Source organism: Macaca fascicularis, chromosome 7, assembly GCF_037993035.2.
Source record: "Macaca fascicularis isolate 582-1 chromosome 7, T2T-MFA8v1.1".
NCBI lineage: Eukaryota > Metazoa > Chordata > Mammalia > Primates > Cercopithecidae > Macaca > Macaca fascicularis.
This window is the reverse complement of record NC_088381.1, coordinates 28,594,195-28,617,730: the sequence shown is the minus strand read 5'-3', so window position 1 is coordinate 28,617,730 and position 23,536 is coordinate 28,594,195. Positions and strand designations below refer to the sequence as shown.

Below are 23,536 nucleotides of genomic sequence, written 5' to 3'. Positions count from 1 at the left end.
AACATGTGGCCATCGCCCCACCCTGTTTTTCCTCGTTCTCCATGAGTAGCCCCGACTGGTTAGCCAGTCCCAGTGCAAGAACCTGAATACCTCAGTTGAAGGTGTAGAATTCACTCGCCATTCCACTCTCCAGGAGCGCTGCGGTTCGCAGCTGCTTCTAATCAGCCATCTTGGCCCACCTTGTGGTTTTTTTTTTTTTTGGTTTTGTTTTTTAAGGCTAGTCAAGTGAAGCAGTGGGAGTGGAGAAGGAACAAAGAAATCTGTAACTGGTTGTAATTAATTAGTAGTAAATACTATTGCACTCGGATCAGCCTATTTGAGGGTTTTATATCCATCCTATCCCATTCTACTTTGGCACAGAATCAGACTACAGTTTTTTAAAATTAGCATTAATTTTTCTTTTTGCTTGTTTCCTTTAATCTACCAAAAGGTGCCATGAAAAGACTGTATATATTAGTGCAAATTTGAAAGTGATTCCAGATCATTTTTTGAATAGTTTTGTCTTCCTATTTAAGACATCTCACTTGTTTTCTTTACAATCAGTTTCAGAGTATTCATTTTCAGGGACATTTTAGAGCTTGTTCATGCTTTGGTTCCTTTTTTTTTATTTCCCCCATTGCCTTATGATGTAATGAGAAGGACCCTGTTGTGAATTTTCACTTTATAAATTTACATGGTTTGAATTCTTGTGTATTGAGCTGCACACCATATCTTTTGCTTTCAGTTCATGTATGCACAGATTATAAAATAAATAACAAAACTATTCCCTGAAAGTTGAGAGTAAGCCACATCTTGATGAAAAGTTAAGATTTGGCCAGAATTATATCATATTTCCAAGGCCCTGTGAGATACACTCTAATACCCTCATTTTACAGAGCAGGGTGCAGGCCCAGAGGAGACATGTGTTCACCTTTTATTTGTTAACTGTGCTCTTCCCTCAGGCCCCGTTTTCCTTTTCTGAGAAGCGAGGGGGCTTGGTGTAGCTCACTGGCCTTCACGCTTGCTGTTTGGACTCCAGGGGTAGACGTGATATTTGGAACTCAGGGGCAGACATGCCTTTGTGTCTGGCCGTCACCCTCCCTCCACTGTTCACCAGCTCAGTTCTACCTTCATCTGTTTTCCGTATTGGACTTCTGGTAAGATTTTGTCTATGAGCCAAAGCAGAGGCGGTTGGGGGAGACTCGTACAAGTAAAATGGGAGCTTGAAGACTACCGCTCCACATAGTTACCCAACTCCAAGTTCCATCCAGCTGGGAGCCGTCCATCATGTTCTGCCTGGCGCACAGCACAGGACCAGCCTGTGAAAGGTGCTCTGTCCTTGCTTATTGAGTCATTCAGGTCTCTTCTCTCTCACTTTCCATGATTCTTCCAGCCAAGTGGCGGCCAAGCCAAGACCCAGGCAGGTTTCTTCACTCCTGATCTAGGCTCTCTAGCTCTGTGACCCATTGATCTGCCTACATCAAAGAGGTATGGCCAGGCACCGTGGCTCACACCTGTAATCCCAGCCCTTTGGGAGGCCGAGACGGGTGGATCACTTGAAGCCAGGAGTTCGAGACCAACCTGGGCAACATGGTGAAACCCCATCTCTACTAAAAAAAAAATACAAAAATTAGCCAGGCCTGGTGGCGCATGCCTGTAATCCCAGCTGCTTGAGAGGCTGAGACATGATAATTTCTTGAACCTGGGAGGTGGAGGTTGCAGTGAGTCAAGATCACACCACTGCACTCCAGACCTGGGCAACAGAGCAAGACTCTGTCTCAAAAAAACAAAACCAAACAAAAGCAAACAAACAAAAAAACAGAGGCATGGAGGATTCAAAGTTAGGATGTCTCCTGGACTAAGAAACCATTGTCAATGCCTCACCTACTCCTCGATTTTCTAGATAATGATAACCACCTGCCCACAGGTTCTCCCATTATTGAAGATATGTAAATGTTCTTAGGGATCCAGGTATGTGTGCATGAGGTCCTTAGCCTCTCTGAGCTCCAGGCTCCTCATCTGTAGAGATGGAGATGAAGCCTTTGTCCTCCGGCTGTTGTGTAAAGCACTCAGCCCAGCGCCCGTCACCCAGGAGACACACAATCAGTGGTATCAGTGGTGGATATTGGTAACATACATCAAAAGCCTTAAAAAATATGCTTTCCCTTTGACTCAGCAATTCAATGATTTGGAATTTATCTAAGGAGATAATGCAGTACAAGGGTATCATGGTAGCCCTGGGACAAAGTAAGTGTCCACCAGTAGGAGAGTCAGAGATTATAGTATGTGTATATAGTGGAGTGTTATGCAGTCATTAAAAATGATAGATAGGCTGGGTGTGGTGGCTCACGCCTGTAATTCCATGCCTGTAGTCCCCCAAATTTTATGTGGCATGTTTTCTGCTTACACACATATATATATATGTGTGTGCACATATGTGGAGGAAAGGCTGGAAGGGTACACACCAAATGATAAGAATGGTCAGCCTAAGCAGAATTCTAAGTGACCATATATTTTCATTTTCTGATTATTTTCAATGAATATACATTTACTTCTATAATTCTATAAAAGGCAATCAAGACAAAACCATCTGTCCATTCACAACCTCTCTTTTCACTCTCCCATTCTCTGCTATTCTAAACATGATCTCTAGTTTTTATGGGTCCGCCGTTTCTCCGGGTCGTGTTGTTTCCAGCCTTCTAGTTCTCAGTTCCTAGTACACCAACTCTAGATTTCCCACGCCTGGCCTGCCAGCTGCCTGTTAGGCACTTTAATTTGCCTTCTCAGTTGAACCTCAGAACACTCCCATGAATTGGGTCATTGTCTGCCGTTTTCCTAAAAAACAGCAACAAATGTAGACATTAAGAAGCTAATTTCCGGCCGGGCGCAGTGGCTCACGCCTGTAATCCCAGCACTTTGGGAGGCCGAGTTGGGCGGATCACGAGGTCAGGAGATCGACACCATCCTGGCTAACACGGTGAAACCCCTTCTCTACTAAAAATACAAAAAATTAGCCGGGCGTGTGGTGGGCGCCTGTAGTCCCAGCTGCTCGGGAGGCTGAGGCGGGAGAATGGCATGAACTCAGGAGGCGGAGCTTACAGTGAGCTGAGATCACGCCACTGCACTCCAGCCTGGGCGACAGAGCAAGACTCCGTCTCAAAAAAAAAAAAAAACAAACAAAAACAAGAAGCTAATTTCCCAGCCAGGTGAGATGGTTCATGCCTGTAATCCCAACACTGTGGGAGGCAGAGGCAGGTGGATCTCCTGAGGTCAGGAGTTCGAGACCAGCCTGGCCAACATGATGAAACCCCATCTCTACTAAAAATACAAAAATTAGCCAGGTGTGGTGGCATGGGCCTGGAATCCCAGCTACTCGGGAGGCTGAGACAGGAGAATCGCTTGAACCCAGGAGGCAGAGGTTGCAGTGAGCCAAGATCACTCTATTGCACTGCAGCCTGGGCAACAGAGCGAGACTCCACCCCCCTCCCCCACAAAGAAAAAAAAAGAAGCTAATTTCCCACCTACCCTTTTCCACCCCAGCTCCTATGCATCCTTCAAACCAGGCTTCAGTGACATCCCCTCTAATGACCATGCCTGCCAGCAGAGTCAGCCCTGTTCCCCTCTGGCTCCCTGACCCTGGGTAACAGCCTCTGTCAGCCACCATCACACTGCACTGTAGTTGTTACCTGGGTGCTGACCTAGGTCTGCCCCCTGCAGACTGTGAGCTCAGTAAGAGCAGAGACTGGTTACTCTTTTCTGTACCCAAGCACTTGGCACAGTTCTTGGCACATAGTAGAGATTCTGGAACCATCATTCAAGCAGCAAACATTCACTGGCCTACACTTCCTCTTGAGTTGCTCCCATGACTTGGATTCTGATTCCTTGGTCTGGACTGGCATCCAGAATATTCAGCCTCTCAAGCTTCATGGGACCCAACCAAGCCTGGAGGCCACAGAGGCAGGTGTCCTCTCCCTGGACATGGGAAGGAGAACATCCAGGTACAGGGAGCAGTTTCTGGGCTGTTCCAGTCTGACCTTGGAGGGACCACAGAGAAGGGTGGTGCAGCAGAAGGTGTGTCTGCTGCAGAGGGGCCTGCCAAAGAAGAGGAGCCTCTTCCCCGGTTTCCCTCCTCCAGTGTTGTCTCCGCCAGCGCTGTCCTCCAGCGCTGCAGCCGCAGATAGTCATGAGAAGGCAGATCCGACCACGCCACTCCTCTGATGACAGCAGGCTGCTGTCACCGTGGGATAAATGAGCTCTGTCATGGGTGTACAGCGCCATTACTTGCCCGCACCTACCCCTATCTCTGCAATCAAGTTGTTTATTCCACCCCTAAAAAATACTGATGTAAAAAATTTTACATCAGTGTTATTGTGGGGCCTTTGCTTTGGCCATTTCCTCAGCTTAGTGTACCCACCTAGGACCTCCTCTCATCTGACTCACCTTTTTATCCTTTCACCTGCGCTCAGATGCCACCCCAAAAGGCCCAGTGCAGTGCCCCATCCTCTGGGACAGAAGCTTCCTGTGTCCACACATCTTGCTTAGCAAGTCCCACGTTATGTGGAAATCATCGTTATGGCTCCATCTCTTCCCTTGACTCTGAACTCCAGTGAGGGCAGGGACTGACTCTCATATACCTGGGTGGTTCCAGAGGCTGGCACAGACTGAACTGGAATGAACTAGAAAAGAGTTTGAGCTGTATCTAAATGGCATAAGGGTTTGTGCGTGGTAACGACCCAATCCAAGTTGCTCAGGGAACAGGATAGGGCCAGGAGGGGGAAAAGAAAAAAAGGAACTTTTTTAAAAAACAAAAGGCTGGTGAGCTCCTTGGATCAGAAAATAGGTCTGAAACCATGTGTGTGCCTCCCACGCCCAGTGCTAGGGAGCGTGCCCTGTTAAAGTGGTGAGTTGCTTGACAGCTGAAGTAGGGATGATGGATTAGGGATAGGGAGAGGTACAGAAAAAGAAGGGAAAGAGGCTTGATTGTTTTGTTGGCCCACCAAAAACTGCTGCTTAGGATTGCTGCCGTTGATTGAAATTGAATAAATACTAAGCATTTCATTTATTCCTTCAGTAAATATTACTGGGTACTCACTGTAGGCCAAGCTGGAGAATGTCATAGCCAACCCTTATCAAGTGTTCCCTTTGTGCCAGGCTTGAATAGTTGTCCCCACAACCCCACAGGGGAAGAGAGATGGCAAGAAAGTATTTGCTCAAGGTTGTGCAGCTGGTGTGCGGCAGAACCAGGCTTTGACCCAGGCCCGCACATCCAGAGCCTGGATTTTTAACTGCTTTGCTCCAGTTTTGCCTCTGAAGAAGATCAAACAAGACAGCACTCCTGTCTTCCTGAAGCTAGTGGAATTTCTTAACAGGTTGTCATTTTATTCCAGCAAATTCTTATTATAGAAACCAGCTGGTTATATTCAACATTAAAAAAAAAAAATTAAATCCTGCAGGAATGGTCCTCCAGAAGGCAAAGGAGAAACCACATCTGCCCTGAACCAAGCTCGAACAAATAATACCCAGCACATATGCAGCTCATTTCTAGGTCTTTTTTTTTTAAACTTCCTAATATTTAATTTAAAAAAATTTTTTTAATTCCGTGGATGCAAAATTTGGCAGATAGAAACAGGATGGAGTGGGTTGGCAGTAATCTACATGTGGGAAGAAAAAAATTGTAGTGAGAAAAAATAATTAATAGTTGGGATCTATTCAAATTCACATTATGTAAGGAGGGCTCTATTTTGGTTGGGTGAATCATCTTTTTTATTAAAAGGGAAATTATCAAAAAGTTATGGCTGTCCTAATGCTGAATTGGGGGAAGCAGCAATAATATTGATGTAAAATTTCAAAGTAAAATACTAAATAAAATATGCTCACAACTCTGGGCCGATAGAGCCTTATATAAAAGGCCTATATGGCCGGGTGCAGTGGATCACTCCTGTAATCCCAGCACTTTGGGAGGCCAAGGTGGGTGGATCACAAGGTCAGATGATCGAGACCATCCTGGCCAACATGGTGAAACCCGTCTCTACTAAAAATACAAAAATTAGCTGGGCGTGGTGGTACGTGCCTATAATCCCAACTACTGGGGAGGCTGAGGCAGGAGAATCCCTTGAACCTGGGAGGTAGAGGTTGCAGTGAGCCGAGATGATGCAGCTGCACTCCAGTCTGGGTGACAGAGCAAGACTCCGTCTCAAAAAAAAAAAAGTCCTATAACTATAAGAATTTGGAAAATTCAATCTGTTTTTAAACTTCATTTGATGTATTTTGTAAAGAACATATCTGTAAAAGATGAATATGCTGTTTTATGGCAGTAAATAATGCAATGTTTTAGCAGAAGCAATGGCATAATAATTGAACATTCATGTAGCACTTTAGAGTTTAGCAAGATTTTTGGGTTTTTTGTTTGTTTGTTTGTTTAGACAAGGTCTGGCTCTGTCACCCAGGCTGGAGTGCATGGCACAATCTTGGCTCACTACGACCTCTGCCCACTGTGACCTGTGCCCCCCTCGGCCTCCCACCTCGGCCTCCCAAGTAGCTGGGGTGACAGACATGTGCCACCACACCCAGCCAAGTTTCTGTATTTTTGGTAGAGACAGGGTTTCACCATGTTGTGCAGGCTGATCTCAGACTCCTGAGCTCAAGCAATCCCCCTACCTTGGCCTCCCAAAGTGCTGGGATTAGAGGTGTGAGCCACTGCGCCTGGCCTAGTTTAGCAAGTATTTTTACAGTTTGGATTTTCACAAAGACTTTTAGCCCATGTGCAACTTTGCTCTTTTATCACAAAGAAACGAGGCAACTAAAAGGAACTAAAACTTCTTGGAGAAGCAGCTGATTTTAGGGCAAGGACAGGGAAGGAACAGTGGAAGCTTGGAATGAGAAGTGCTCAGCCTATGAGGGGGACATGTCAGAAGGTCACGGGAACCTGCTTGACGGGGCTCCCCGTCACCTGGGACAATTTGAAGATCAAGATCAATAGTATTAGTAATGGATTACAACCTCTTGAATAAAGTAAGAACCCATGAGTCTCTACTAATATAAATGAGTGAATAAATAAACAACTGGGAGAGGAGGCAAAGCTCCTCCTTAGAAAGCCAACTAATGAATGCAGAGGGAAGGGTGGACTGAGAAAGATCACCACTTGCCAGCCATCATCACAATCACTCGTTCAGACTAGAATCATTAGCAGTATTAAATTAAGGCCATTGAGGTTTGAGGGGTAACCCGACGTTTATATAGTCTCAGAGTACCTCCCTAACAAGACACTTTTCATTACAAAAGGTGAAATGGTAACTCTCCAGTGGAGAGACCTGGCAGGTGCCCCCTTAACCAGATGATCCCCGGTGACCCCCCCGGCAATGGGACCTCTGTGCCCAGGCGGGAGGCAGTGATATTAGCTCAGCACCCCATCTCTGTGTCCCTGCCAAACGTGTTTTACCCAAACTAATCTCAAGGAAGCATCAGACCACATTACAAGAAGGAACCAAATAACTGGGGGCGCAATAAACATGACAACTGAATTCAATCTCTGACCATGGATTTCCTTTTGCTGTGAAGGTTATTATTTGGATAATAGGCAGTATCTCAATAAGTCTGTAGATTAGTATTGTTTCAGCATTAATTTTCTAATTTTGATCATTACGCTTTGGTTATTTAAGAGAGTTCTTTGTTTTTAGGACATACACACTGAAGCATTTTGGGGAGGGAAGGATGGAGGAAGGATTTCCCAGGAAGGGATGCTGCTGTCATAGAACTCAGACCACAAAGTCAGCCCCTCTCGGCGCAGGCTGCCAGTTGAAGGGAAATGGGCCACAGCCCCGTCAAGCCTCAGCAGCTCCCTGGGAAGACATGAGGGGCAGCTGCCTTGCCTCTTCCCGCCCTGTTCCTCTGTCTGTTTGCCTAGGCTGTTCCCCCCTGAAAATGCCCTCTACCCTCCTCACCTGCCTGGAGAAAGGCCAGCTGAGAGGTTTCACTAAAGGAGATGTAGAGGGAGAGTTCAGAGCCCTGGCTTCTCCTTCTCACATAGCCACCAACAAGAGAGGGAAGTGGGGAGTGGCCGCAGGATCCCTGCAGACCTCGGCGTCCTCCCCCGCATGATGAAGGGTCTGGACCAGCTGGTCTTTGTGACTTTCCAGCCATTTCCTACGAACTTGTCCCTCTCAGACTCATGAGTCTCAGCTTATCTACAAGCCCCTAGAAAGCTCGCCCTTTCTAGAAAGCCTTTCTAGAAAGCCCTAGAAAGCTGGCCTCAGGAAAGAAGCTGTTGTCCCAGCCCTGAGAGATTGACTTTTGGATCTCCTTTCTGGTATAAGTGGTGCTATGAGTGGATCGTGTGTTCAGACTTTTAGGACATTGCACTGATTTCTGTGGACGGTAAGTTTTTCAGTAAACTCACAGGTGTGCAGTTTGCAGACAGCTTGCTTGGCAGTTCGCTGGTTCATTCTTTCCTGCGCCATGTGTATGAGGTACCTGCCACGGTCCAGGCCGGTGCTAGGCACACAGAGGGTCAGCTAGACACAGCCAGGGCTAGAGCCGCAGGGTGTACCTTATAGTCCTCTTGGAACAGTTTTGTAAAGTCAGTTTTCCTTGTGATGAGAGAGTGGTAGGCAGGAGAACTAGAAGCCCCACCCTGGTTCGCTGGTGATTGTATGAACTTGTCTTAGCCAGATAACCTCTGTGAGTCTCAGTTTCCCCACCTGCTAAATGGGCATAGCAGTCTCACTCTGCTGCCTGTCCTGCCCTCCTCTTCGGAGCTGTGGCCATTAAAGGGAAGAATTTTATGTAGTGCTTTATGAATATGAGGTGGTCTTGTTGTTAATCCCTCAACATGCATAGATAAAAGTGCTTTGAAAAAATAGGGTCTTAAACACAAAGAGAGAACGGCAGTGTCGTCTCTACCCTCTACTGATCTTAAAAGAAGGAGTACTGCTAGGATGTAATGGTAAGGAATCAGGGAATCAAGCTGTGGCTTCTTGTGGAGGAAACCCATGGGGCTGCCTTCCTGTGCGGAGCCTGTGTCTGTGCTGTGCCAGCCCAAAGCCCAGAACCTGGTCCTTAGCAAGGGGACTGACTATGGCCTTGTCCTTCCAGTGCACCAGGTGGCGGAGCGGGTAGAGGCCCTGGGGCAGTTTGTCATGAAGACCAGAAGGACCCTCAAAGGCCATGGGAACAAAGTCCTGTGCATGGACTGGTGCAAAGATAAGAGGAGGATCGTGAGCTCGTCACAGGTAGGTCACACCTGCTGCGTAATGGGTGAGCGGGTTTTGGATTCTATAGCTAAGGGGGAGGAGGGCTGTCCCTTTCCAAAAGCCCTTTTCTGATCTTTGTAAGACTTTGCTCATTCTCCAAAGGATGTGATTTAGCATAAAGAACTCTCTTGCATACTATAGAACTTCACTAATTTGGGTAGATTGAAGTTCATAATAGTTGAAACAGTGTAGATGTTGTTTAACCAGTGTGATGAGCCATTGAAAATAATTTCAAAGTCTTATTTGTAAATGAAACCATTTTTTAAATAGTTTCTTTTTTTCCCCCCCAAATTGAGGGCATAAGATTCTATCAATGACTTTCTTTCAATTTAAGGAGTTTAGCAATTCTTATGTCATAAAGAACAATATTAAGATACATATCTTGTAAAGTACAATTTTAAAAATCATATCATTTACATAGTTTATTTTATATATTATTTATTAGTTATCTATTACTCCAAAAAATTACCCCAAGTTTAGCAGCTTAATAATCTCGCATGGTTTCTGAGAATCAGGCATCCGGGAGTGGCTCCGCTGGGTGGTTCAGGCTCAGGTGGTTTGTGAGGTTGTGTGAAGATGCTGGTCGGGGCTGTGGTTGCCAACAGCTGAACTAAGGTGGAGACTCACTCCAGGGTGCCTTGTTCACATGACTCTTGGCTGGAGGCCTCAGTTCCTCACCATTGGACCTGCTCACAACATGGTAGCTGGCCTCTCCCAGAGCGAGTGATCCACAAGAAGGGGCAGAGGTAGGGCCATGCTGTATTTCATGACCTGGCCTCAGAGGTGACAGTCCATTGCTTCTGTTGTATTCTGTTGGTCACACAGAATAACCCTGATATAAAGAGGAAAGAGACTATAGAAAAGTGACTACCAGGAAGCTGGAATGATTTGGGCTCCAAGTCTCACTTGGAGTCTGGCTCCCACAGCTTAGTACTTTTGATGTCTATTTTTATGTAACATGTATTGAACATAAAGCTATAAACTGAAGTCACATGAGATATTCTATAGGCTGGTTATGGGGCTCATGCCTATAATCCCAGCACCTTGGGAGGCCAAGGCGGGAGGATCACTTGAATCCAGGAGTTCAAGACCAACCTGAGCAACATGGTGAGACCTCGTCTTTACAAAAATAGAAATAAAAAATTAGCTGGGCATGGTGGTGCGTGTCTGTAGTGCCAGCTACTTGGGAGGCTGAGGTGGGAGTATTGTTTGGGTTTAGGAGGTCAAGGCTGCAGTGAGCTGAGATTATGCCACTGCACTCCAGCCTGTGCAACACAGTGAGACCCTGTCTCAATAAAAAAAGAGATCTTTGGCCGGGCGTGGTGGCTCACGCCTGTAATCCCAGCACTTTGGGAGGCTGAGGCAGATGGGTCACCTGAGGTCAGGAGTTTAAGACTAACCTGGCCAACATGGTGAACCATCTCTACTAAAAAATACAAAAATTAGCAGGGCATAGTGGCGGGAGCGTGTAATCCCAGCTACTCGGGAGGCTGAGGCAGGAGAATCTCTTGAACCTGGGAGGCGGAGGTTGCAGTGAGCTGAGATCACGCCACTGCACTCCAGCCTGAGCAACGGAGTGAGAGTGTTTATTTTTTTCTCAAAATCTTATTTTTTCTATAAATCATATTTTTATGATCAGCATAGTTTTCCCCCAACCCCTGCCTTGTGCTCAGTTTTTCCAAAAGCAGGTTGGTTTGCTTTTTTATATAACCCTTGTAAAACCGGATATACTCTAGAGAATCCACAGACTGTAAAGTCTGTGTCAGTTTTGCGTTTGATAGGACAAATGTTATTACTCTCCTGGATTACCTACAAATCTAGTATGTCACATTGCACTTGCTTTTTTTTAAGATCAAAATTAATTTATCACTTATGTATTTTACTACATTAAAGAAACACTGGAAAATAAAAACCTTTTACTCCCACCATCCTGTCACAACCATTATTATTACTTTTTCTTTTTCTTTTTTCTTTTCTTGAGATGGGGTCTCACTCTGTTACCCAGGCTGGAGTGCAGCTCACTTCAGCCTTGACCTCCTAGGCTCGAGTGATCCTCCTGCCTCAGCCTCCCAAAGCACTGGGATTATAGACGTGAGCCACCTTGCCCTGCCCGTTATTATTATTTTAGAGCACTTCTTTCTAGTCTTTTTCAAGAGCTTATTCTTACAAGGTGCTTATCAGGATATCCATGTTGCTCTCTAGCCTTTCGACTTAAATCCAGACAAGGTAGGCTTTGTGTTGGGTTTTCTGTCTCTCACATACTGCTGTTGGAAGGGAGGATCTTCAGCAGGGCTGGGCACACCCTGTCCATCCTGCTCTGTTCCAGAGCTGGAAGAGGTGGATGTGGGTGTGGGGAGGAGGCTGGAAAGCAGGAAGCCTCTGGAACAGACTTGGACTCATCAGCAGCCTTCCTGCTTCAATGCAGGAGAGTCATCCCCCCAGCCACGTGGGATTAAGGCTTGAGGGTAGAAGCATATTTTCTGTCTTGGTACATAGACCCCTACACATAAATCTGTGCTCACCGAGGAGACCACACTTAGTTTAATGAGACCCCAGAGCACACAGTGGGTGGCACACACGGGGACTCCAGAGCACACATGGGGGGACAGGCAGGCAGTGAGGTGGAAGAAGCCCCTAACGTGGTCGCTGATGTGGGCAGTGCATGGAACCAGTCCCCAGCCATTAGGGGCTCCAGGTGCGGAGGACCCCATGATACAGGCGTGTGGCCCCACTCCAGTTTCTGTGCTACAGGCTTATCGAATCCACCCCACACATTGTGTGGGCCATTTAGGCAGAAATTAAGACCAGAAGAACCAATGTGCTTTGGAATCTCAGAAGGCCCCAAACCACCAACTTTGACCTTGCTTCAGGGTCCATCTGCCATGCATGGTGTTAACACAGAAATCTTCCGTCAGATCATGCAAAGCAAGCAGCTGTGTCACTGCGGATCCAATCTTGCTTCTGCCCTTAAGTGATGTTTTCCATCCATATCTCTGCCACCTCATTCACCAAAATTTGGCCCCAAATGGCTTGAGTTATTGCAAAATCAAGCCTGCCATAGTGGCTGTAGATTTCCCATCCCTGAGGATCCGGTCTTCTTCCACTGTCTGCCCAGCAACCTGCATGCCACGGTCTGGGCAGGGGACTGCTTTGCAGGGACCAGGGCTCACATGGATTTATCTCTGATGTGTTTTCATTACAAATAGATGATGCTATAGTCACAACCCACACCCACGGGAGGCCGCGGCTGGGTTGCCATGAAAGTGGCAGCATTCTCTGTGGCAGGGCCAGCTCTGCATTCACCCTGGCAGGGAGTGCTGTTTGCTTACTGAACAGCTGCCCACAGGGGTTCCCACCACGATGGCGCATATTGCACGTTGTTCTCAGCGTAGGTGCGAAATGTCAGAGCTGGAGCTGTGACATCTGTGAGCCCTTGAAGGAATTAGACTGATCTCAGGCCCATTCCGCCCCCTCCGCAGCTGTCCCTGGCAGAGAAATGGACAGCAAATGGGGAGAGGGGTTCCTGGATGGTGCCGCGGGGACCATGGGCTCCAAAGCAAATGGGAGAAAGGACAAAGTAGCGGAGATGTTGTAGGAGAAAAAGATTTATTATTTACCTGTCAGGTCCCTAAAGGTAATGTCAGGTTTATCTTTCCTCTGTATGATTTGTTGACATTTAGGGTATGGCGGGTGATGATAGTGTACCAACAGTTTGTGCATGGTTTGTAAATGGTATGAAAGAAGTGTCAGCGCGTTGTTTCCTGTTGTTGTATCTTTCCAAGGAATGTAAGGTTGAGATCCTTCGGCTCCACTGGGACATCCAGCCCCTCCCGCACTCACTCCGCTTCTTTTCATGGAAGGTTAGGGGGTCTTGATTATCCAGATCCTCATTCCAGCTTTCCACTTCACACTGCCCTGCTGGACACAGCTTTTATGAGGAATTCTCAGCAGTAATATGTAAGAACTTGACAACCTCTGAACTGTTTGCTCTTCTCCCTCCAGGATGGGAAGGTGATCGTGTGGGATTCCTTCACCACGAATAAGGTGAGGCATTGTTCCCAGCCACATTAGGCACTTCAGAACCCCAGCCTAGTTAAAGGTGCTCTGATCCAGCTGCCCAGCCCTGTCCTGATTTTTCTCCATGTGTCCCTGCAAGCAGTTTTCTCTAGGGATGGCCCATCTGTGTTTGAACAGCTCAGCCAGCCCATTGCAGCCTTTATTCCCCTCTCACCCCGAGAGGACTATTAGAGCCACTATAGGGGCTGCCAGTACCAACATAGAAATGGGCAGAGCATGGAACACTTGCGTCCACGTGTGCAACTGCATGTACTATTTGTCTTCTGAGTGATAAGAGGCACCGAAATCCTCCATTCCCTCCCCTCTGTTTGACCGGACTCCATAGCCCTGTGGGAATGAACGCATGGAGGGTGGGGAAGATGAGGCTGCAGTGGGATTGGGCAGAGCTACCCTGTGATGCAGTCTGATCCCCTTGCAAGTCTGGCCTGGGCATGCACAGCTCAACTTTTAAATTTTAGCTCTTAATGAAAGTTGAAGACCAAAACCTACGTGCAGGTATGCTGGCACACCTGCATTGCATTGGCATTTACAATAAAGAGTATTGTGTATTAAATAAGAATTCCTATATTTCTTTAGAAAGCCTTCCTTTATGCTGTGAACTACATGAGACCTGTCTCTGTCTCATAGTGAACAGCAGCCATATTCCGCATTGTCGAATGTGTTTAGTCACTGTCGTGGGAAGCAGCTGGTGACATGACCTGGTCAAGTGAGGGGCCAGAATCATTTTGTAGAGTCAAGTCCCTAATGGTCAGTCCCCTGGGGAATACAAATGACAGCTTAACAGTTTGCACAGGGCTTTGCTATACAGCGCCTAGCTCCCTGGAACCTCCGTCTCTCCCAGCACTCCTCAGCATCTTCTGGACTGTGCGGGAGTGTAGTTGCTTCTGTTTACACCTTATCATGGCTTAGAGCACAGACTGATTTCTGGGGAGCCAAGGGTGCCACTTGTGGCCCGTGGCAGGGAATACAGCCATTACTTGTGAGGAAGGGGGCCCGGGATACCCTGTGCTGACAGTGGCTACCTCAGCTCGTTCTCTGGAGAGCAGCAGATTATTCTTGGCCTCTGAAAGCCTACGAGACTGCTATTGACAATAGTATTTGGGCAGGCAGTATTGGGGCCTGTGTTTCCCCACAAAAACACATATAATTATAACAGAGAAGAAGACCAGCACTTGAGTGTACATTGGAAGCATGAAGAACTAAGCGCGCCCGTCCCTGGCTGCTGGCTGGCTGAGTCACCCCTGTCCTCCTGCACACAGATATGCAAACAACAGAGCCATATTTCCAATACATCTGAGCTTGAGGTCTTATTCCCATGGGAGACGTGGACCCTGGTCCTGGTTCCACCACCACCAAGATGTGCGACCGCATGCAGGCCAGCCGCTTGTGCCCACGGTGGTTCTTATTCTCCCTGTGAAGCCAGAAGCCAGGGACTGTCATGCTTAGTTCTTAATATTTCCATGTTACCAGTTCTCATTGTCTGTGAGCACAACCAAAGATCGCCTTCCCCTCCCCGCACCCATTCATACCTTCCCTGGGATGGTTTAGGTCCCACAGTGGACACAGGCTCTTGCAGACTCACAAGTAAACAAACTGAAAATACATCTATAAAAAGTCATTCCAGAGTGTATTTTGAAAATGGAAATCAGAGTAAACAAGGAAACGTATGTATCTGAAAGGAGATTTGGGCATACCTTTCAAAGCAAAGGGGCCCTGATACTCAGGCAGAAGAACAAAGGGAGTATGACATTAAGAAGGAAGTAAAACATGAAGGGTTTTTGTTTTGTTTTGTTTTGCTTTGCTTTTGCTAGTTGAACTTTTTAACTTTTCGAATATGTGACATAAAGTTGATTATGAGAGTCCCCTCATAAGTCTTGAGCCCATCTTTACCCTATACCACTTCCTTTTGAAACTAGAATGTAATTCAGTAGGCATCTGGTGATTTTATTTTCTAAAATTTAAACGTTAAGATTTTTGTGGCCAGGCACGGGGACTCACACCTGTAATCCCAGCACTTTGGGAGGCCGAGGTGAGCAGATCACTTAAGGTCAGGAGTTCGAGACCAGCCTGGCCAACATAGTGAAACCCCATCTCTACTAAAACTACAAAATTAGCCAGGCGTGGTGACACATGCCTGTAATCCCAGCTACTCAGGAGGCTGAAACAAGAGAATCGCGTGAACCCGGGAGGCGGATGTTGGAGTGAGCTGAGATTGTGCCACTGCACTCCAGACTGGCAACAGAGTGAGACTCCATCTCAAAAAAAAAAAAAAAAAAGAGTTTTGTGTGGAAGTGCTAGTTGTCCACTCTGTGCTGTGTTTCAGGAGCACGCGGTCACTATGCCCTGCACGTGGGTGATGGCATGTGCTTATGCCCCGTCGGGATGTGCCATTGCTTGTGGGTAAGTTGGAGCTACAGCAGCTTTTCAGATTTTGTGTTAACCATAAAATACTGTTCTCTTAGCAAAAACAAACAAACAAACAAGAACTCGTAGTTTTTGTAGTTTACTTGTGAAGCAGCATGCTAAATCCTTCCCTGAACTTGGTCAAAGGAGAAACCGTAAGCTGGCACAGTGTGCCTGCTTGTAATCCCAGCCACCTGGGAGGCTGAGGTAGGAGGATCACTTGACCCCAGGAGTTCAAGTCCACCTTGGCAACAAAGCAAGACCCCCATCTCTTTTAAAAAAAAAAAAAAAGAACCATAAAACTCTCTTTCATAATTATTTTCATTACAAACTGACAGTATCTCAAACCTATCTCATCTCTCAAACCTATCTCCTCTCTCAAATGCTTTTGGCAGAACTATAAACGTTGCAAACATTTTGGAAAGCAACTTGGTAATATCTGTCAGAAGCCTTGAAAAACTGATAGCCTTTGATCTGGTGACTCCACATCCAGGAACTCATTTGAAAGGAATGATCCAAAACATAGAAAAGCCATATGGACAATGACATTAATTGTAGTATTTTTAAAAATAAAGCAAAAAACACCAGGCGTGATGGCTCTCGCCTGTAATCCCAGCAGCACTTTGGGAGGCAGAGGCAGGAGGATCACCTGAGCCCAGGAGTTCGAGACCAGCCTGGGCAATGTGGTAATAATACCTTGTCTCTACAAAAAAAAAAAAAAAAAAAAAAATCTAATTAGCTGGGTGTGGTGGTATACACCTGTAGACCCAGCTATTCTGGAAGCTGAGGTGGGAGGACTGCTTGAGCCTGGGAGGTTAAGGATGCAGTAAGCTGTGATGATGCCACTGTACTCCAGCCTGGGTGACAGAGTGAGACCCTGTCTCAAAAATAAAATGAAGCAAAAAAAAAAAACCAAAAACAAAAAGGAAAGAAAAAAGGAACCAACATACCCATCCAGGAAAACTTAAGTGAATTGTGGTACATGAATTGAATGGAATATCATACAGCCATTAAAAAGGAAAATTCTTAATTACACTATGTGAAAAGGGCATCAAGATTACTAAGAAGAGTGTGACTTATTCTCTATTCTATTCTCCTGGAGCTCAGTTTAACAGGTTTGGCAATGAGAACTGAAACCGACATAATTCCTGGTCCCTGTGTTGAACAGTTCTGAGACCATTCAAAATATTTCTGCCACAGTATCTCAGCCATGTTTTTAAAAAGAGGCATATTAGGCCAGGCGCGGTGGCTCACGCCTGTAATCCCAGCACTTTGGGATGCTGAGACGGGCGGACCACGAGGTCAGGAGATCGAGACCATTCTGGCTAACATGGTGAAACCCCATCTCTACTAAAAATCGGAAAAATTAGCTGGGCGTGGTGGCAGGTGCCTGCAGTCCCGGCTACTCGGGAGGCTGAGGCAAGAGAATGGCGTGTACTGGGGAGGCGGGGCTTGCAGTGAGCCGAGATCGCGCCACTGCCCTCCAGCCTGGAGACAGAGCGAGACTCTGTCTAAAAAAAGGAAAAAAAAAAAAAAGGCATATTATAAAGGCTGGAGGAACTATACCAAATAAAATAGTAGTTCTTTCTGGATGATGGGACTATGGGAATTTTTCTCTTTATAATCAGGAAGAAAGAATTTTATTTTAGAGAGGAAAAGCCTGAGTCCCCAAGCAAACGTTTTGGCGCCCTCTTCAGCCAGTCACACCAACCATCTTCTCCAGTGTCCCCACCCTTTGGGTGGGTGCTTTGGGGACATATTCTCATTCTCCTTCCAGTGGCCAAGACCACATGTCCCTTTGGAACCCATGTTCACATACATGTATTTCACTTTTTTTTTTTTTTTTTTTTTTTGAGATGGAGTCTCACTCTGTCACCCAGGCTGGAGTGTAGTGGTACGATCTCGGCTCACTGCAGCCTCTGCCCCCCAGGTTCAAGCCATTCTTCTGCCTCGGCCTCCCAAGTAGCTGGGACTACAGGCATGCACCACCATGCCCAGCTAATTTTTGTGTTTTTTTTTTTTTAGTAGAGATGGGGTTTTACCATGTTGGCCAAGGTGGTCTCGAACTCCTGACCTCAAGTGATCTGCCTGCCTCGGCCTCCCAAAGTGTTGGGATTACAGGTGTTAGCCACTGCACCTGGCCCATATTTTTTAATTTTTAAAATAGCTCAAAAGTGGATTATGTCTCCACTTTATAGATGGATGCCAGTATTTATATAAAATTTATTACCATCTACTTCCTAAAAGGATAAGAGGTGCTATAATAAAAGATATATATGTAAACATATATATATATACACATATATATATATTTGTACTACATGTGTAACACATCTATTAGAGAAAGCAAGCAAGGGAGAAATAGGCCACAATTATAAGGTTGGTGCAAAGGGGTTTAGCCAACTACAGTTAGCAGGCACAGTTCCAAGAGTGCCCCTTACTTCAGATCCTGGCTGCAAATTTGAGGGTCCCCACAACCCCAGGAATTCTCTAAAACAACTCTCCAAACTCATGAAAGTGCTGTACTTACTCCCACAGTTTTATTACAGTGGAAAGATACAAATTAGAACCAGCCAAAGGAAGAGACCCCTGGGGCAGAAGCCAGAAGGAGTCTAGACATGGAGCTGCCAGCCATCGTCTCCCTGGGGTGGTCGCTGACAGCGCTGTTTCCTCTTGGCCACGGTGTATGATAATACATGCAGAGTATTGCCAGCTGGGGAAGGTCCTCTGAGCCTTAGGTGTGCAGAGGTTTTACTGGGGCTTGACCACACCCTGCCTGTGTGGTTTACCTTTAGTCTCCAGTCTCTCTAGAAGTTCGGGCAGATACCTGTAGTCTCAAGTTCCTCTGGAGATCAGACCTGATATGACGCATCCGAAAGCCCCCATCATAAATCACATCATTAAAGTGGTGCCCAAAGCCCCAAGCAAACCAAGCCACTCTTACCATGGAGGACATTCCAGGGGCCCAGAGATCACTTCCAAGTGGCTGAGGGCAAAAGCCAGACCTCTCCTGCAGTGTCAGTTCTTCACAACGCAGTAGGAATCATAAGTTCTCCACGTTTTTTTAAATCCTAGGGTAATACATTTCTAATTGGACATGAATTTTAGCAGATGCATAGAGCTGGATGTGTTACATAATCCCTCAGTGTCCAGTATTGAACTATTAGATACGCAGTTCTAAATTGTAGAAAGAATATATTGGGTAGGCCCTTCTGCAATGTATAGTAAATATGGTAACAGTGAACAATGTCTTCAACAGTAGTTTAGGAAGTGATGCTGTGGCTGTTTCTTAATTTTACCCTCACTAAATGGAATGCAGCGCAAGAATTCCCATGAGGGTAGTGGGATGGAAGGAAGAGAGCAGCATTACCAGGCCCAGATAGATAGCTTTCTGGTAACTTAGCTTGGTGCAGACACAGAGTTCAGAGTGGAGGGATGGCTGGCGCCCTGATCTTTGTCATCTCTGTTTCCCCACCCTGCCATGTGGGAGGTGCTAGCACCTTTCCTGGCTGCCTCACTGGCTGTTACAGGGGCCAACGCAGAGGAAGTTCAAGGTATGAACACTTATGAAGGCATTTTTTAAAATATGGGGGTCTAGTGGATGAGAGAGCGTCAAAGATGAAACTAATACTCCTTATCGCAGGTAGAAGTGCCATCTCCCCTTCCCAGACCTTTCCCAAAACTGCTAAGAGCGGCTGTGATTCATTTGAGTTTCTAGTGGCAAGTCTGACATAACATTTCCCAAACATGACTGTATGACATCCCTGCAACTGTATTATCACATAGACCTGCACTGATGCCACATTCTCTAAATGTCATCGTAGGTAATAATGGGGTTATTTTTTATCTTAATTTACCTGGCTCCTGGGTCTCTCGCTCAGTTGTTTCCAAACTTGAAAGCTAAAACCCAAATGGTATTGGCACAATCCCCTTTCCCCAAAAAATGTGTCAATTGATTATATATACAAGTATTTCTCATTTAAGAGCTGTATCCCCAAGAAGCTTTCATTTAGGTATTGTATACTTACTACGAGCTCCTGTGTGCAAGGCACTGGGCCAGGTGTCATCATGGATTTCGAAGATGAATACGTAACCAAGATCACAACATTAGTTGGGTACTAAAGCAGAGATTCAACACTGGATGCATCACCCTGCAAAACCTTCCTGCTTCTCGTACCAATGCAAATAACCCTAAGTAATAAGTATCTCAACAGAAATTACTCAGGATGGGGAGGACATATCCCAGCTCAGGGGTTAGGGAGGACCATAGTCCACAGCATGCTTGTCCCTTACCATAGCCTAAGTGCAAATCATTCTCTGCACATTCTTTTTTTTTTTTTTTTTTTTTTTTAAGACAAAGAGTCTCACTCTGTTGCCCAGGCTGGAGTGCGGTGGTGTGTTCTCAATTCACTGCAACCTCTGCCTCCCAGGTTCAAGCAATTCTCCTGCCTCAGCCTTCCAAGTAGCTGGGATTACAGGTGTGTGCCACCTCGCCCAGCTAATTTTTGTATTTTTAGTAGAGTCAGGGTTTCTCCATGTTGGCCAGGGTGGTCTTGAACTCCTCACCTCAGGTGATCTGTCTACCTTGGCCTCCCAAAGTGCTAGGATTACTGGCGTGAGCCACCACGCCCAGCCTCCCCTGCACATTCTATAAACAAGTTTGCCAAAGCTAATTACTGATAAGAAACTACCCAAGGATACACCTGTGCATCTCCCAGGAAGCTGGGAAAGCAGAAGGGACCCTTGGCTTTCCCAGTGCATCAGAAAACAGTGACCCCATCTTAAATATTGTTCCCTACAAAAAGAAAGCAGAGCACCTTAGGGTAAGGCTGGGGTTAGGTCTTTGGGGGGAAAAGGAATAAAGTGAGGCTAGGATATTTTCTTGTTCTAGAAAGTAAAGGAACATTCAAGGACCAATAGGCGTCATATATAAAACAAAACAAAACAAAACAGGAGCTGGCTTGAAGAGGCCCCAAATTTGGGGTAATTTGAGCATCAAATGTAGTAATGATAATAATGGATCATGATACAATTAAGAAGAAAAATTTATGACTGTACAGTGATAGTGGGAAGGAGGATTCTTTATTACAGAAAAACACCAGCTAATAAATATGGAAGACATAATCAAAATAAATCACCCTTTTGCACCCCTAAAGTAATATTTGATTCAAGCAAGGTTTGATTCATAAAGTTCCTGTATGAAAGTGGTTGAGGAAAGGATATTTTTATGGTCTCAAAAATATCACACCACAGATTATCACTGATTATGAACAAATTACCTTTACCCTGGAGATATCTAGTGGTCCACCTTAACCAAGTAATCAAAGTTGGCTTTACCAATCTTGGAAGAGACATTACAAGCCTTCTGACATGAAGCAATAAGAAAGAAGTACACAGTAGCACCTTGATACTCTTATTGCCAGAATGTTCTACAGTACTTGAATCTAACCATTAAGAAACCATCTGACAAATCTACCATATGTGACATTCTATACACAGCCAATCTTAAGATTTCCTGTCATGAACAACAAACAGTAGGTAGAGTCTGTTCTAGATTAAAAGATCTTAAAAAGGCGTAACAACTGAATGCAATATGTGAGCCTTGGTTGGGCCCTGGATCCTAGCGACAATAGGGGAAGATTGAATATGGCTGGCTTATTAAATGATGTTACGGAGGTTTTGTTGATTTTCTCAAATGTGATAAGGATGTGGTAGATAGGAGACTGTTCTTATTTTTAGGAGATGTAAATTTGCAAATGGAAGTGTTCAGAAGGAAAATGTCGTATCTGCAGTTTGCAGTCAAATGGTTCAGAATTTGCCCCTGCAGATATGACAAAATGTTACATCTGAATCTAAGGGAAGGGATCTGGGTATTCAGTATACTATTCTTTTTTTTTTTTTTTTTTCAGTTTTACAGTAGGTTTGAAAATCTTCAAACTGGCCGGGCGCAGTGGCTCACACTTGTAATCCTAGCACTTTGGGAGGCCAAGGGAGGATTGCTTGAGGCCAAGAGTTCAAGACCAACCTGGGCAACATAGCGAGACCCTGTCTCTATTTAAAAAAAAAAAAAAAAAACTTTAAAAGTTGGAGGAAAGGTTACAATATATGATACTGCTAAAGAGAATATGTTGAAAAGTTTATGTGATTGGGAAAGTAGACACATATTCTGTTACTCTGCATTAACCTTTGGTACTTCTTTCTTTCCATCCTAGTGGTTTGGATAATAAGTGTTCTGTGTATCCCTTGACGTTTGACAAAAATGAAAACATGGCTGCCAAAAAGAAGTCTGTTGCTATGCACACCAACTACCTGTCGGCCTGCAGCTTCACCAACTCTGACATGCAGGTAAATAAGCGGCCCCCGGTGTCAGGTTGACCTGCCAAGGAGCACTAAAGAGGAGCAGAGAGGAGAGGAAGCTTTTGGCATCTCTGTGAACAAGATGGGTGTGCTCCAGTAGTTTGCTCTAAGGGGAAGCTCCCATTGTTTCTCATCAGTTATTATTATGACTTTTAATAACGTGAGAAAGTTGGGGCTAGTGATGGTTGATAGAGTTGAGATAAACTACATGGCATATTGAAAATCCTCCTCTGACTGACTTGGCGAGGGTGGGAGTGGAGCAGAGAACCCCCTGGGGTAGAGGCAGTTACTGTGCCCTGGTCTGCGTGCTAACGTGTGTAAAGCTTCACTGAGCTGTCGGGCTTCAGAGCTGGGCACTACATGCATCTCACTTTACAGTCCTGTTTTAACCAACGCAAAAAGAAAATGCTTCACCATATTAAATCTTTGCTCTACTTTGAATACACTACAGTGAAAACAACACAACCTTTAACAGTTTGACTAAGTTTTATTTAGCAAGTGGTGAAAGCACCGCATCATTTATTTATTCACACTTATTCAGCAAACCTTCTCAGTACCTACTACCCACATTGCCAGATACCACATGGCTCTGGGGCCAAAAGCTCAGTCTTGGCCCTCAGGGACCTTCATGAAAACCAGTAATGGTTGGACAGTGGCGGAACTGGGGAGCTCCGAGCAGGAGGGGTTGGTCACAGACTTGCTGCTGTCAGTGAAGAAGGACCGCTGCCACTCCAGGCAGCCACAGCATGTGAGGGAGCACAGTGGGAGGCAGGCAGCTGAGAGGTGGGTGGGGCCAGATCCCAGAGCTCCCTGAGTGCCTGGGCTGGACCCTGTAGGTGGCAGGAGCCCTTAAGGGGTGAGTCAGATTTGGGTTTGTTTGGAAGAGGAGGGTGTCTGAGTTAGATTACAGCCTTCCGTAGTTTACTCTGGCTTCAGTGATTGATGTCGGGGGGATGGGGAGGTTAGAAGCAGGGAGGTCAGGTGGCTGGGTAGTTGTTCAGTTGCTGACAGGAGGGATGTTGGGACTTGCAATATCGCCATTGTGCACCTGTTGTTTACACCTAATATTTGAGCCTAACCAGGAATCTTGCAGACTTGTTCAGCAGGGGGCACTGTGGCCACTGGCTGGCTGCAGTGGCCAAAACCAGATGTCTTTGGGCCTGAGGCAAACCAAAGCAACAGAGGACATTTAAGCTGGATGAAGGCAGGCTCAGGGGGCTACCGCAACCATCAGGCATCTGAAGCCCCTCTGTGGAGACCCATCAGCCTCACTCTGTGTTGCCACAGGGCAGGGTTGGGGATGAAAGGGGGCACCTCTAGGTTAAAAGGTGCTTTCTTTTCCAACAAGTAGCTTAGCCAGAGATAGAGGGAAGTCTCAGCTGGCTACCTCAGCGGGGACGTGGCCTGGGAGGCAGAGCAGGTAAAGGGTGGCTCCGGAGACAGACAGTAAGATTAGATCCTGGCTCCACCAT

The 23,536-nt window shown here is 46.0% G+C and overlaps 1 protein-coding gene across 2 annotated transcripts in view; it reads left to right on the top strand.

Annotated features, from left to right (window-relative positions):
• The window catches only part of GNB5 (G protein subunit beta 5), a 67,414-nt gene that overhangs the window by 25,029 nt on the left and 18,849 nt on the right, over positions 1 to 23,536 (top strand). For both annotated transcript variants that reach the window (XM_045395468.3, XM_005559579.5), the window contains 4 exons: positions 9,070 to 9,206; positions 13,230 to 13,271; positions 15,628 to 15,704; positions 21,920 to 22,052. In XM_045395468.3, coding sequence (XP_045251403.1) covers positions 9,070 to 9,206; positions 13,230 to 13,271; positions 15,628 to 15,704; positions 21,920 to 22,052 — 389 coding nt within the window. The remainder of the gene's footprint in view (positions 1 to 9,069; positions 9,207 to 13,229; positions 13,272 to 15,627; positions 15,705 to 21,919; positions 22,053 to 23,536) is intronic.